Here is a 16,399-nt window from a genome sequence, read left to right as displayed (position 1 = left end):
CACAGGATAACAAAGACTGTATTCACCAAATGGTTAGGGGAGGAAGTGTTTCTCCTATTATCTCACAACTTGGTTAAAGTATAACATCCACAGTGTTACCCCTTGACTGTGCCTGTGGGGATTTGAACTTGAATTTAACTGCTTCAACAATTATGCTACGGAGTCTTTTTAATGTGCTTGTTGTCTGTGCTGATGGCAATTTCGGTACTGCATCCATACTGGTCTCCAGCAATCCCAGGCCACTGAGACCAGAGGGAGTATGGAACATGGAAGACTTGCCGTCAGTAAAGGAGGACCATATTAGGGAGCACTTCAACAAACTGGATATACGTAGGTCTGTGGGGCCTGATAGGTTGTACCCATGAGTGCTGAGAGAGCTGGATGATGTCATTGTGAGGCAATTCTTAGTTACCTTTGAAATGTACTGGTGACTGGGAGTGATTCCTGAAGACTGGAAGAGAGCATATGTCACTCCTATCTTCAGGAAGGAAGACCTGGAGAAGTATAGGCCAGGCAGTCTTATCTCAAACCTTGGGAAGGCGATGGAGAAAATCTTTGTGGAAGTGTCTCCACATACATAAAGGACAAGATGATCGTGAGTAGTTAGCATGGATTTAAGAACAGAGAATCATGCCTAATCGACCTGATAGCCTTCTACAATGAGGTGGTTAGCCCAGTGGATGAGAGGAGAGTGGTATCCTGGGCTGCATTAGGTAGAACATTGCTGGTAGGTCAGGGGAGGTAATCCTGCTCAGCTAACCCTGTAGTTAGGACATCTGTGTACGGGGTGAGAAACCTTGTTGAAGTTAAGCAGAAGGTGAAATGCTTCAGCTTCAATCATGATATTCTGAAAATTTTTGGATTGTATGTTTGCCTCAGATTTAAGCCAGTTATGATTCATGAAGCTCATTTGTTCTATTTACTTCATTTGCTTTGTGGGATAAAAAAAGTTTTTAAGTACTTAAATTAAATTAATTAAATTTCTTGTAGTATAATTTGAGAGCACTTTAATTAACAGAAGATAGGTGATTTAGAATGGTTAGTATGAGCAACCAAAATCTGGTATCTGCTTTGGCTTTTGAGCTAGTTCTTTTAAACTACCTAAGAGCATTTACCATTTCGAGATGCCTTAAATTCATGCCCGAAGATGCATCAAATTTAAATTTTACTTTCTGAAGAAACACACACTTAAACAAATGAAATTAAGGATTTCCAAACTGAACATATGTTGATTAAAAGACCCTCCTCCTGTGCAGTGTAATATGAGAAATTTAGTTGCTTCCTGTTTTCATTTTTATTGTGTAATATACTGCCTTGGATGGTATCATTGTTATATGTATTTTTCACTCCAAAATGACTTCATTCCAAAATAGTTTTCCAAGATAATTTTTTCTTCAGTTATGGGTGCTGAGTGGTTCTGTGATGTGGTTCGGGGATGTGAATTAACTAACTACTATTACTAAACCAGTTTGAAACTGTAGGATAATGTATATGAAATTTTTGAATAGACCCCAAATATGACAGCTACTTTACAGGAACGTGGCAGTTCCATACCCAGAGAACTTACTCTCTGTGAAAACTAAAAAATTAGAGAAACACAACACTGTAGCTAGGAGGGAACTTACCTATTTTTCAAAAGCCAATACAGTAGTATCTGTTATTGCTTTGCTGTTTGTTTGCAATACAGAAGAAACCTTACATAAGTATGCATGTAACAACTGCTTAGGTTAGTATTAGAGTGACATTTAAAGATGTGGAGGCATTGATAAAGTACAAAGTTATTGAGAAATATCAGAAAAGGTGTTTAAAGTGGAATTAAACTTGCAAGACATGATGAGTGGGTTAGGCAGAGTATTAAACAGGGCCTGGAATGTTACGAGAGTAAGTCTGAAACGAGAAGATGGAACTCTGGTCTGATTTGGTGAAGTGACAGCGAATTTCAGAATGTGAATGGAGGATTGCATGTTCAGGTAATTTTAGGTTACAGGTTTCCTGAAAGGAGGAGGCACATGACATACTCAATGAGCAGGAAAAGCAAGAACTTTAGCTTCGCTTAAAAGGGGAGATTTTAAAATCAACCATATAAGAAACACAAAGGATAAATGGATTAGCCTTCTTTGACATCTCACTGCAATGGTGACATCTTCATGGGCAATCACAGCTCTGCTCTTGTGGATTTAAGCACACGTTTTCAGTAGTTTTAGGAACATTAGCCGGTGTCTCCATGCTACAAGGGAAAGTCACAACCTTTTTCCAGTGCTAAAGGTGAAAGTGCTAAAGTCTGTATCAGTGAGGCTGTATCGGTGAGGAGCATAGCCTTTTTCTCATGATTCCTGGCAGTTATGATTTCCTCGGATTTCCCTTATGAGGACAAGGCAGCTACAGTGTTATCACCACCATGTCAACACAGGTCCTGTGGAATTTGAACCACCGCTGTAACGTGCACATCAAACAGCGGGAAGCCAGCATAGCGATGATAAAATGAAAAAAAACGAAGGGCTCCCTCAGCGCAGAGGAAGAACTGTCTCCTCAGAGCTGCTGATGCAGCGGACTCTTCTCGGGCGGCCATTACTGGCGGTGGCACGGCGACACCATCACGCGGCGAGGACACGCTGAAGGGTGCGGGGTGCGCTGGGACTTGTAGTCCGCGCCGCGCAGAGGCCTACGCATTCCTGCGGGAACTGAACTACGACTCCCGGTGAGCTCCGCGCACCGCCCTCAAGGCCCGCCTCGTCTCTGCTCTGTGGAGCGGCGGGAGGCGACGCTGCAGCCGCCAGCTCGCTTGGGGACCCATCTGGCTCCGCAACCCCTCGGAGCTGGCCTCTGCGAGAGGGGCGAGCGGGCAGCATGTGGCAGAGCATCGGGCTGACTCTGCTGGTGATCGTGGCCACCCTGGCCTGTGTGCTGCTCTTCATGCTGTGCGGTGAGTGGCCGCGGGGCGCCTCCGGAGAGGCTAGGGGCGCCTTGCCCTGCGGTGTGGGGGGACTCGGGCCTGGGGTGTGGGGGGGGAGAAAAAAACCCTCCCGGACCTGTGCTGGGTGAGGTGACCAGGGTATCGGACTGGGAGTTCAAAAAGCCAGTCCCAAAATACAAGATAACCCACCAAACCCAGCTGTGGTGCAGACCTGTGAGATGTGAATCCACCAGGCGTTCACTGCTCAAGGGATTTATTTTTTGAAAACCAAGGGGGGTAACCTGAACTCTCAGCTGACATTTAGTACATTTTTAAAAAGTTGTGCTCAAAACTGCATTGCAAAAAGATGTAGTAATATCAAGGGGCTAGACAATGAAATGGCAGGTGAAATCCAGTATTAACATCTATGGAGTTACACCCATAAGAACTGAGAGGTATATGCATATGTAAATCATATGGAGAAACTTAAAGGGTTCAAACTGAACTGTTACTATCCTGAACAGAGGATTAAATCAAGGCACTCTAAGAATTTTTCTAAAATACATTTAATTCTTTGTAGAAAGAATATAGGCTAATCAAATGTTAATACATTTAATATAAAATAGAAAATGCCATTATATTGCTACAGGGATCTATCACGTGCCTGTATCTCAGTGTATTTCCATTACCTTATTTATAGAAAAAAAATCTAGATTTTTTTTTTTAAAGCATAGAACGGTGAGAGCTATGCAGTAATTTCTGCATGAAGAGATTCTAACTTGGTTAGAGCTGTCTAGCCTGGAAAACAGTTGAATGGTGGAAGGTGATAGTTATAAAACTGAGTAGAGTGAAAAAGGTGAACAGGGAATGGTCGTTCAATTTCCTTGTTACAGAGGAATTGGAGTATATCAAGGTAAATGATCAGGCTTAAAAAAAAAAAGGAAAAATTATTCTTTTACACAAAGAAAGGGGAAAATGGCAAGCTCATGAAGAATATTTTGGATTCTAAAACTTACCATTTAAAGTTCATAGGAGAAAGGTCCATCAACGTATTTAAGCCCTACTACTAATGTTAAAGTAAGGGAACATCTGAAATACAGATTATTGGGGGTAGGTGAGGCACCCTGTAAGCTTTCCCTGCTCCTGTGCTCTTTTCTCCTGTATCCCTTATTGTCCATTGTCACAGACTGAACAGTGACACAAGTGGATATCTGTTCTGAGATGGGTTTCCTGTCTTCAGTGGGTATTGTCTGGCCACTTTCTGTCTTTTGGAGGTGCAATGTATTTACTAGGCTTTCCATGCTGTCAGAGTACAGGTGAGAGATCAGTAATGCTGAAGGATAAGAATGACTTTGCAACATACAGTTCAAAATCAGAAACATTTTACCTAGGTGTTTCTGCTTTTGTCTCTGCATGACAAACGGTGTGAAGTGCCGAGGGATCTCTTTAACTTTGCCTGGTAACTTCTCTTTAGTACTTCCTTGCTTAAAAATAGCAAAAGTAGTTAATAACTTTATTTTTAAATGGCTTATAAATACTTCGCAGTTTGGACTTCTGTATTCTGCGCTCAGATTTAATGAACACTGTGCTTCAGATCTGTCCTCTGTATCTTGTTTTTAACAGTATCAGAGCTTATAAATTGATTGCTAAAATGTACCTAGATTTTAAAGGTAGTAAATGCAGGAAGTTGCCATTTATATAGGGTGCAGGTGGTGCTGTAACTGTTACCCTGTCAGAAATGGCTAGGTAAGGTTTGATATGATTTATATAGTATTGGTAGTGGTATTTTCCCAGTTTTACACAGCATTTACTAATCAGTTAGTACTAGGATACTTCTAGTTCTTGTGCCAAGACTATTACTGGAAACTATTTGAGGAAAAGTGGTGTCAAGACCACTATTAGGAGAAAATGAGTATAAACTACCTCCAATCAAATTATTTGTGCCTGTGATAGGCAGTTTCTTATCAACTTTTGTACTGAGGGGGTCTCTATTTGTAAATAGAGAGCTCCTGTCAGTCTCTATTTGTAAATAGAGAGCCTGTCAGTCTCCCAAGGAGATGAGTGCTGTATGTATGCCAGGATACAAGTAAATGCTAGTCAGTGAGCCACACAAGTTAATAGACAAACTTGAGACAAGGATGACCGGATATAAGCTTAAGTAAACTTAAGCTGATAAGACTATTTTATAGCCATCTGATGAGAGGTATTTAACAACCTCAGAAGAGGACTGCCAGGGTCAAAAGACTGATGAGCTGTTACTTGGATTTTGAGCGGGTTGTAAAAGGACTCATGGTGTGAATGCTTGCAGAGAACAATCTATTAAAATATCCAGGAGATGTCCTAGGATTTCGTGAATTTCTGTTGCTTATCACAAATGTGATGGGATAAGCGCTATGAAAACTTCCTATAATGTTAAATTTCCTTCCAGTTACTTTTTTTCTGAAGTGAAAAGATGGTTTGTGCATTGAATTTTATCAGAAGTTATTAGGACCAGTTTATCAGAAATGTGAAAAGCAAATGATTATACCTGAATTTGGCATTTATGTCTATACAAATACACTGAGTTAGTGATCTGAGTTCTTTTTCTGTTTAACGCTTCTGTGTGGGAGTATTGCCATGGTGGTCGACAAGCTCCGTGGTTGGTGATAACACCAGACTCCTAACGATGAAGCCATGAGGAATGTAAACAAGCTAGAAGGAACAAAGAGAAGTGATTCATGAGACCCTTGCTGTCTCAAACTGCTTGTTCTCCAACCGTTAAGACATGGAAGTGGCTCAGTGTTTGCTGTTGCAGGTCAAAGTTGTTAACTAATGAGTAGCTAGTGGGAAAGTACCGCTTGTAGAGCCAATGGTATAAGAAGGGAGCCTGTACTCAATAAAAATTACTGAAGTTATTGATCCCTAAAGAAACCCTGGTGTCTGTGTGGTCATTATGTCACACTTCTGGATGCTTGCAATTGCCATTTCCAATCCTAATCTGAAATTGTTAGGAAGCACTGAAGGCTTGCTGCTAGTGAAATCTATTTGTAAACTGAGCACATCTGACATAGAAACTATTGAGAGACTACAAACATGTCTGGTTTTCAATTGCTCTTTTAAAAGTGGACCTAAGGTAACTTCCTTCCACTTCATAGCCATCTTTTCAGATTTCCTTTCTCTGGTTTCTCTCGTGGTCTCATTGCTTTTGTGTGTTCCTTGTTGCTGGTAGGAATTTATGCACAGTGAAGGAGATAGGTAAGCAGTACATGAGTTCACCTTGGCTGGAGTTCTATTCTATCCTTTTTGTATTTGTTTTATTTTCCCAATGTATTAATACATATAGTCCGATGAAGGTGCAGAAGTGCCTTCAGGGGAAGAGATAGGCATGTTCTTCTCATTCAGCAGGTGAGGCTGATGAGATGGGGTTTGAGACATGAACTTAAAACAAAAATAATGTAACTTTGATGGCTGAAACAAGTGTGTGTGGTTTGCCTCACAAGTCTGAATTCATTTGCAGATGGGAAAACATCTGAGCCTTAAATTCTGCCTGAATAACTCTTCTATAATGTTTTGTTTAAACAGTTTTGTAACTATCTTAAATGACAATCTTGTGAAATACCTCAAAAGATGAGGAAAGCCATGCCTGAGTAGGCTAGCAATAAAGAGAAAATACCTTTTCATTTGAAAGTGAAATTTACAACTGTTAAAAATGGAAGACTGGAAGAGAGCAAGCTTCCTTGCATCAGTCAGCAGGTGATCTGGTGTGAAATAAGGAGCAGGCTTAGGGAGCAGCACAGATCCAAGCAGTGTGTCACTGACAGCAGACATCAGGTGACAGCAAAGGTGTTCTCTGGGGTAGTGCATTACATGCCCCTTAAAAAGGCACAGCACTAAAGTGATTTGCCTGTCATAGAACCTTGTTCTCCCAAATTTCAGTTTAGCCTCTAGAGCTGTGTGTTTTTTTTTTTTTTCCCCCATCTGTAGCTGTTAAGATTTTATGTGGTGGGCACTTCAGTGTTTGAATACAAGCAAGTAACTCTTGCACTGTTACCGCGTCACCTTCCTTCCTTTCTTGGACCAATGTATGTTTTGCATAAGAAAATTCAGTTTATTTTACACCAGCATTCCACATCATCCCTGTTTTGGCTTTTTGTGCTTATCTTCCTTATTCAAATGGAAGAGGAAAATGTGTTCCAGTAAAGAAAATCCTCCCGCTGTTTATGTTTACATGCCAACATAAGGTGAATGAAAGTTACGGACCCGAGACTTGTGCCCGTGAGCACGTGAGGGGGAGTAATGTAGCATCAGATTGTTTTGCTTCTTTCCCCTTTACAAAGAACTAGGAGTCAGTATGGGAGGTAACAGAAAAGGTAGCTTTATTGAAACTCGGTCAAATTAAAGTTGTCATGACAGCTTTATTGCAAAGATGATACATGCTTTTGAGTCAGTAAATGAGCCTTTGAGTCACGGTCCCATCTTTGCAAACAAATTGCATCACCATTGTAGGAGGGGTGACATACTGATGGCACAATGCCAAGCATGGCTTAAATGTCTCTGGCTGGCACCTAGCCGTGGCATTTTAAGTGGCTCCCAGCTTACAACTCTATAGAGGTTGGAAGCTGCTACTTTGCCTAAATGCTGAATAATGGTTGCAGCAGACAGACTTTCCAGGCTCTCTGGATTTGGGTATCTGCTGTACCGAGAACTGGAACCCCTGCTGTGTGTTGCAGTGGTGTACCCTTGTCCTAGCTTGCTTCTTGGAGAGCAGCTTCTTTCACCGGTTAGGGTAAAATATTATGTGTTAGTGTGGCATGTCATCCCTGCTAGTTGGCTGAAGATGTATTGTGCCAGTGCTGTTTGACTGTCACAGATTCAACCAAGCTGAGAACGACTCAAAAAGGCAAAGCAAATGGCTAAAGAAGACAAGAGTGATTCCAATCAAGTATTTTGTGTGTGGAGATGAACCAGTAGGACTTCTCTGAGTGGCCTGAACAGACTGGAAACTTCTTAGATGCAAACTGGTGGTGCCAACTACCTGCCTGGCATTGGCTCTATAGCAAAATAGTGGCAAAGCTGAGATGCATAATAGGAGAGTGGGCTTTCTGTCCATTCTTGTTTAAAAAAAAATAAAATACACTAAATGCACTCTGTAGTTGACAGTTAAAAAGTATGGGGTTACAATTTTGCAGTGTTCTTAAGAGGCTTAAAAATTGGTAAAAGATGCATTGCCATCTCATTTGAAAGTAACTTGGTACTTCGAATCTGCCTCCAGGCTTTGTCTTTTTTTTGTTTGTTTTGTGTTTTTTTTGTTGTTGTTGTTGTTGTTTAATAGTGTATTTACTCAATACTGTTGCTGGAGAGAGTCTCTTTTGCCCTGAGCAACTTGCTTCAATTCTTTAGTAGTCTGGTTATTTCTGAGAAGTTTTATTGGAGTGTTTGGTAACTGCGAGGCGACAGGGAGTCTCAGCTGAAGAGGCAGCTTTAAGTGGATTCAGATGAGTGTTTGGGGGATGTTTTAAAAAAACTTTCCATCCAAGTTGGCACTGTGATGAGAACAAGTGAAGGAAAGGAATCTTTCTACCTTGATTACCTTATACCACGGTGTCTGTGGTGTAGTTTGGCAGATCTGGGGAGTCTTTCATGTGGAACCAGCTGGGGTGCATGTGGGGAGGGATGTGCCTCTAGGGGAGCACCGTACCAGGAGGAAGATCAGAGAAGAAGACCAGGAGGCAGCAATGGATGGTGACATGGCAGAGACAGGGTAAACCTGAACTTATTTTTACAACTCCTGAGCCCAGTTGCCCCTCCCACTGTCAGTGGGTAAGCCTCTTGTAATTCTGTTTTCAATGCACTGCATTGTGGCGCACATCTCCTGCCTGGTCCTGCTGGTCAGGTTGGTTGTAATGGCCTTCAGTTCAGTGTTTGCTTTTGTCCAGGTTGTAATTCTGTGTAAGTGGCCTGTTTGCAGTGATAAAGGAAGCATATGAAGCTCTTTACCCAGCCAAAGTTAAATACCTCACTTACTGACCTGTTTGTTTATATCAAATATACTCCGGTGCTTCTGTCAAGTGTCCTACAACTTTATTTTGGGGGAGGCCCTGAATATTTTGGCTTTTTCTTCCTTGGGGTGTTCTGTGGAAGTAATGTATGTATCTGACATGAATTCACTTGAAGGTATTTTAGGAAGGACCTTTTGAAAAAGGCAAGTTGTGGCTGAGAGCTTCATGCACCCTCTGTCCCCATCTCCTTAAGTGAACGTGATAGAACACTCTGCATGCTTTTCATGCACTTCTCAGTTCAGTCTCCCAAATTTCATCTCTCAGCAAACTGTGGAGTTGAAGATGCTTGTAACAGTTTGTAATATTCTGCTCAGGTCTCACTTTCACCTTTCCTGTATTCATTGGGAATATTTTGTTTTCTTTCCCGTGCAGACTGGAAGTGAGCATGGCTTTTGGAGAATTGATTACTTTTTTTTAATGAGGTTTAGAGCCATGAGAAAAATGGATCGATTTATGGTCTTTGAAGTTGACAAAATATTGTAGATCCCAGAGACCTTAAATACCACTCAATGGGAACAATCTTCAGAAGTAGAGGTAATTTTTACCTCTAGATATGCAAAAACACAATAAAAGAGCCATTTTCATTTTTCTTTTCTAGATACAGGGGTTTTAAAGTATTTGTGAGACATCAGATTCAATTTATTCACAAATCATTTAAAGTTTTAGATGTTAATGGAAAAGGAAATACTTGGAGTAGGCCTTGGGAATTAAGTTGGATCTTAAAAGGTAGTCATGCCTTCCTCTAGCTGACCCTGGTAGCAGAGAAGTTCTGGAAATTAAAAGTTTAGAGGATGAGAAGAGTATTCTAGGACAGAGGGGACGGGTGGGGTCTTGCTTTGTCCTAAGTAATGGCTCTTTCACCTTGTCCTGACTCCAGTGACAGAAGAGGGGAAAAAAATACAGGTGCTGTGGTTACACAAGTGCCACTTGTTAGTGTTTCACCTTGCTTAATATGCCTGTTGTCCATGCTCAGAAATCTGTTTCTGCTGACAGCTCTGTTGCTGAGGGAACAGCTTTCCCTAGTTGTGCAAAATATGGCTGCTAATATTTGCAGGTGTCAGCAGTACAGGCTTGAATGGCAAAACCTTCAGATTGGGAAAAGGAGTGTTAATTTATAGCTCTGACTGATATAAATGGTTTTGATATTGCAAATGTTGCTTATATATAGCATATGCCTTTGGATCACAGCTCCAATTTTATCCTACTTATCTGTGAAATACACAGCTAAGTGACACTTCTAAGCTATAGACAATGAAACTTGACTGGCCAGCTAGAGGGAATGGGATAACTAGTTCTCAGCTTGGTACAGCTCCAGCCTCTCTTTATCAAAGTGCTTAGATAAATGAGAATTTTATAAAGAAGGTTCTGGGTTAGGTTTAGATAAAAAATACATCTGCTTTTGTAAATGTTGGCTATCTGTTCTGGAAACGCTGACTTAAGAGCAAGGAGGTGGTGGATTTTAAATATTTTAGAGATTCTAGAAATGTGACTCTCTCAGCTGTAAAATTCACTTGTGTGGTTTTGAGACCAAGAACGTTTCTGCATTGGAGTAGAACTAAATGTTATACAAATTTACCTGGTAATGTTAATTTTACTTTAATGGAACTTTGGTGTGGTGAGAAAACACTGAATTTGGAGGATGTTGTCTTTTAGTGAATTATGATAAGGAAGTTATGTATTTAATGTAAAACATGGCATTAAGTCTCCAAGTGTGCCTAATGTAATGCAGCTTTTAAAAGGTGGTTTGTCCTGAGTGTGATGTGTTTGCTGAGGGAGCATAGGAACCCCACTGCTACTTTTTTACGGTGCATACCTATTGAATCCTGTCGCTTTGCTTTAGATGTAACCACAGAAGTTCCTTTTCTCCTGCCAGCTAAGGTCCATGCCTTTGCACTGGTGTAATCGCCTGCTTATTGTTTGCTGTGGCACTGCAATTAAGAATATGTTCAGGTTCTTGCCTGGAGCTTAGAATATTTGCTTCTGGATGAGGGCAAACTTGATCAAGCTGAATAGCTGCTTACAGGACTGTGAAAAGGGGTGAGTGGGTGTGGAGGGGGAGGGAGGGATGCTGGGGTTAAGAGTAAGCAAGGTGGCACTTGATTATTTTTTTCTCCCTTTTCTGTTGTGTTTTGCCTGAGAGCTGCCTATCGATGTGTGTGAAGTAACTAAGTGGTACCTTTTTTCTTTGTCTCCTGCAGGCTGGTATGTGGTCTGGCAATTGTTTTTGTCTAAGTTCAAATTCCTGAGAGAATTGATAGGTGATACAGGGTCCCAGCAGGGGGACAACGAGCCTGCAGAGACAGAAGCTGAACAGGAGACTCCACCCTCACCACAGAGAAGTAGACAGAAATCTGCTCGACAGCGAAGGGCACCCGCAGAAGAAACAACTTAAAATACTACATTGAACTTCTGGCTAACTATGAATGGTTAAGCACCTCTGCGCTGTGTTGTTCAATGGCTTGACCGTAATGAAAAACTGACCTAAGAGGTAATATTAATACCTGTGGACCTTTGCTTTGGAACTGTCAATACTTGCTACTTCGGTAGAGGTTCAGGGAGAGCTTCAGCAGCAAGTCATAGAGTACTGTAAGAAACGAGGGGTGGAGAGGGATCTCCATCAGAAAAATGCTGAGCTGCTGTAGCTCCGGTCCCTGTGCACAGATGAAAAACAGGTCCTGGACCATAGGCTTAGCCTTTGCATTTGTCTGAACATAATAAATGTTTCAGAGTTGAAATGGTTTCTAAATTATTTTTTCTTTACAGCACTGCAACTACATGTAGTGAAATTGAGTTTTATTTCTTTAGCTATATATGAATGTATATTCTTTTCAACCTTGAGAATGCATGTGAACTTGAAAAACAGTTGAAAGAATATCCTGCTTTAGAAAGTATTCTGAAGTGAAACTGTTATTTTCTTATCTCTATATAAGTATAAATGAAATATGAAAAACCAATATTAGGTGAACATGGGAGGTTTTAATTGTTTCCTTAAAATAAGGCAGAAAAGGAATCGGGTCATAAGACTTGTTTTCTTGCTTTTGGCATAAGAACGGTTACAGGTAGAACAATCGTGATAGATTTCTGTATGTTCTTCCTGAACCTCTACTCCAAGTCCAACTTATGTTGGAGAGGGGAAGATGCCTAGGTTATGTACCTACGGTTTAGTAATCTGAAGTGTCATCTTTGGCTCTTGAATACGAAGTACTTTTCTAGCTCACCTTGAACACTCTTACATCAGGTATTTGGTACCAGACCTAACTTTTTCTCTGGAACCAGTGAAGGCATTCTGACCAGTTTGGTAGACGTCACTCTAACACTTTGATAGTGTTACAGCAATTAATTTAATGAATTTGGTACCTCATGTTTGGTGGAGGACTTGCTGATCTTTACCAGTAATGAGCTCCTGGTTTTTGAGAATGAGTTATGCAGCTATTCTGACGCTTCAGTTCAGAATTAAGAGCTCCAGTTCTGTTTATCTAGCCACTCTGAAGATCGATGCGTGAGATCTTTGGGAAGAAGAGGACCATGCATGTTCTACCTCCGTGTGCATGGTGGGGGGAACAATCAAAATGTCTATTTCATGAACAGCCTCAGTTTTCTCTCAGAACCTGGATATGTGGTATTGTTTGGATCACTGTTCATTGTATTAAACACAAAAACAACAACAACAAAAACTGTTAAACAGGACTACAAAATTGATCTTGTACTTGCAGCTGTTATGAAGTTTAAACCTGTAACTTCCAAACTTGTGGTTTTGGTTCACTTATGCAGCTAAAAGCAGCAACGTTTAGGTTTTTCATTAAGTAGACCTACTTCTGGGAAAAAAGCACTTCTTTGGTGCCTTTGTTTTAATTTATCATCTCTGAATACTGTTTGAAAGTTACTGAGAGTATTCACCTTATAAATGACTTGGATGCTTGAGCATTAAGATATGTAAGATCAGCCTGGACCTTCCTTTGGAACCTGAAAGTCATTGTTTTAGTTACTAGCATGTACGTATAAGCATGCTTTTTATCACAGGGTTATACTTTAAAGCATGACTAGACAGTGCACATATCCTTGAAACACATGCAGAAATATAATAAGTCTCCTTCCTCTATCCTGACTGCTGACAAGGGAATTCCTAATATTTTCTTCGCTAGTAAAATTCCCGTTTACTCAAACTGAGCAAAAGCGATCAGGTTCTTTTCCTTGTTGCTTTCAGTTGATTGCATTGCACAACTTAATGTCACAATATTCTTGTGTCTGTATGTCTTTTTCACATGATGAGACTTTCAGCTCAGCAGTACTAGCCAAATCCTGGAGCATTTCTCTGAAGAAAAATATTTAGCATCTCTGTCTTGGAGCTTTGCTAATATGGGCTTACAAACAAAGAATTTTTTTTTGTCCTGATGTAGAATATTGACACTCCACTTTACTTTTGCCTAGACATAAATCCACTGAAGATGGCAAAATGCTTATGCTTGTAATATCTCCATCTGAGATAAGGAACAGTTAACTCAGTCTCTGCTTCTGGTAGCTGTGAAGAAATGCAAAGTTACAGTGATATATGTAGCTATCCAGGGTAGTTCTAAAGGTGCAAGAATCAAGACTCCAGGGCAAGTTAATGAAGGAAGATCCATGCAGGTTTGAATGTTGACACTGATTAAATATGCAATTAGATGGTAGTTTAAAGCTAATGGGTGTAGAATCTCTGTGTAGTTCAGCTGCTCTAGCCAAACAGTTCCCTTATTTGCAGATTGTAAGTGTACATTTCACTCCCCAAAATTATTTTCAGTCTCTTTTAAACAGCTGATGCTATTTTTTTAAAGTTGCTGTGACATAGCTGTCAATAACACTATCTGCTTAGTGTATAATATTTGTGATCTTACTAGTAGCAGGCCAGAGGCTTATATTACGAGGTTAGGAAGTATTTTATAATACTGGTATCTTCAGTCAATATACAGTTTTTCCTGAGAGTCTGTAGTAAAATCTCTGTGCAGGGCAATTCATGCAAACCTGTAAAAATGAAGCTGTGTGTGTGTGTAAGCATACTCATGATAAGACCTGGGTTGTGATTGCTGGCAGTCCAATATACTCATGTCTTTGAATATTTTTACCAGTGTACTTCTGAACTGTTACTGGTGGATAAGCACTTAACTTTGAAATGACCTATTCAAGTCTGAAACCTTATGAAGACAACATGTTATGTGGTTGGTCTTGTTTTGTTTAGTAGGAGCTATTTTCAAAACTGTTCATTGCCTTATTGCTGCAGCCATTCTATTGAATGTACTTTGGGTTGGTTATTTTAAATATATCCATATCACTTTTGTTGCAGGGGCCATGTAACTTTTGAATAAGCAGTGATTACTTGCATTGTATGTAATTAGTTTATTGAAAACGCTTACTGCCAGGAAGGCTGGAACAAATATAGTACAGAGTGGTGAAAGAATACAGAAAACCTATTGTTAAAATAGCAGAGTATAGACAATTGTTGCTGAATTGCATAATTCAGACCTGTTAGGGAGCCACTAAGGTTGTTATAGTGGTGATCTATCTAATGTTTGCCTGTAAGGTTAATTCTATGCAGTTCATACACTGAGCACTGCTGCTGTAGCTGTTTGCAGTAAATACCATATACCGTGCTGCAACTCGTGAGCAACTTGCTGCTTAACATCAGGTTTTACACTGTGTATGTATACCTGTGTATGTAATTATGTCTTGTTTGGAAATGACCAGCATAAAAAAAAAAAGTGTTTAATGTGGTCATTTGCTTCTTCAGTGTTAAGATACTGTACCTAAAGCTTCTGTGGTTGTCTGTTTTCATCTGTTTAACTGTTGTTTTAACTGATTGCACAGATAAAAAATAAAATAACCAGACTTGTTGCAAGTACTTGATCTGCGTGGGTTTCTGGCTCTCTTTGGAATGGGATTTTTTTCTTTAGAATAAGACTTCATATGAGTGTACAACACTACAAAAGAGGACTTCTGAGAAGTCAGATTCTAGCTGGCATAGTACCTACAGATGATTTCATCCTAAAAGCCAGGTTAGTATGTATCTTTTAGGTCAATTGTTATTACAGATGATTTTTCTGCATTGCTCTTGAAAGCTGTCTTTTGATTTTAGCAATTAAATAAAACAACTCCTCTTTCCTTTGTTCTTGGTACTTTTAAGATTGGTTACTGATTTAAAGTAGGAAGTTCTAATAGTTTGGAATTGAGGATGTTGTACAGGAGAAGAAAATGTGTGTGCTTTCTCCCTGATTGCTTCTGTTAAGTAAAATGCACATGTTGAGTCCTGAGTGTTTGTTGCCATAAAATCCCTTTAATATTGCGAGAATGAGATGTTCTGCTGTTGTCCTACTCTTCTCATTTGCAGAAAGGGCCTACTAACAGAGTACAGTAAAATGCTATGGCATTAGGTAACTTGAGCACTTGAGGGTTTTTTGACTTCAAAAAGTCTGAGTTGTAGATAGGGGTGTGTTTGTGAAGGGGGTTTAGATGTAGGTGGGAGTGATACGTGATTGTTTACAAGTATCAGACGTTCATAAAGCACCTGCTTGCTGTTCTGCTTGGTGCTGACCACAAGGAAACACATAACGGTCTGCTCCAGGAAGATAACTAAAGCTGCTGCTGTGTAACTCTGCTCTGCCCCAAGCTCCCTAGCAGGCCATCATTGCCGGCAGTGCTCCTTCCACACAGGTACTTGTGTGCAGTCCTTGAGGTTCTCATGGCCTTTATCCAACACAAGGAGATCAGGTAGCCTTTGTAAAACAAGCTGGGTTTCATCTTGCCTTGGTTATACCTATGTGGCCTTGGTTAAACCTATGTGAAGACTTTTACCTAGGATTAGACTGGGAGTTGGTAGTGTAAGGATGCTGGGTTTCATATCAAAACTTAAGGACGTGTATATTGCTGTACTCTTCATGTAGACCAGAAATTCGTGTGTTTTGAGCATCTGTACTGTACATGTACACTGTTTGTGATGTACTTCCTTCTAGCATGGCTTGTGTGTTTTGCCACCAGGACTCTGCCAGTGCCCTTGAACTTGGAAGGGTGAGAAGACGTGTCCTGTATTGGGGGCTGTGGCCTGATAACTACCTGCAAATCCTTCCCAGCTGGGGCTGTGTGTGTGCAGTACAATGCAGGCAGCTGATTCTCATTCCTTCCATTAAAACTTGCAGCCTTCTATACAGAAATCTGTGCTGTGAAACCTGTGACTGGAGCTTCAATTGCCTTGCCTTCACTGGAGTAACTTAGCAAACCAGGAGGTGTGCACACCCTACATCCTCCTCAAAACTGCTGCAGTGGAGGGTAGCTTGTTATATGTGATATTAATATCTCCTCTGTGCTGGAGGATTTGAATGGCTCAGTAGGATTTGAAAGTCTGGTATCAGCAAATACAAATTTCACTTTCTGGACCTCGTTCTCAGTTCTTCTGTTGACTTTCTGTATTAGCCTCTTAATTTGCCAAAATCACAAGGTTTAT

The 16,399-nt window shown here is 40.5% G+C and overlaps 1 protein-coding gene across 1 annotated transcript; it reads left to right on the top strand.

Moving 5' to 3' along the window:
• The first annotated feature begins 2,704 nt into the window (after positions 1–2,704).
• SMIM13 (small integral membrane protein 13) lies at positions 2,705–14,800 on the top strand. The gene is made up of 2 exons (XM_040548729.1): positions 2,705–2,923; positions 11,130–14,800. Exons 1-2 carry the CDS (start codon positions 2,848–2,850, stop codon positions 11,321–11,323), a joined length of 270 nt encoding a protein of 89 aa, XP_040404663.1. The 5' UTR covers positions 2,705–2,847; the 3' UTR covers positions 11,324–14,800.
• Positions 14,801–16,399: the final 1,599 nt, after the last annotated feature.

Source organism: Cygnus olor, chromosome 2, assembly GCF_009769625.2.
Source record: "Cygnus olor isolate bCygOlo1 chromosome 2, bCygOlo1.pri.v2, whole genome shotgun sequence".
Taxonomy (NCBI): domain Eukaryota; kingdom Metazoa; phylum Chordata; class Aves; order Anseriformes; family Anatidae; genus Cygnus; species Cygnus olor.
Note: the sequence above shows the minus strand (reverse complement) of the source record. Positions and strands in the feature narration are given on the sequence as shown.

Coding starts and splice junctions, on each gene's coding strand:
- SMIM13 (XM_040548729.1), top strand. CDS start 2,848: ATGTGGCAGAGCATCGGGCTGACTCTGCTGGTGATCGTGGCCACCCTG. Junction 2,924..11,129: donor GCTGCTCTTCATGCTGTGCG/GTGAGTGGCCGC, acceptor TGTCTCCTGCAG/GCTGGTATGTGGTCTGGCAA.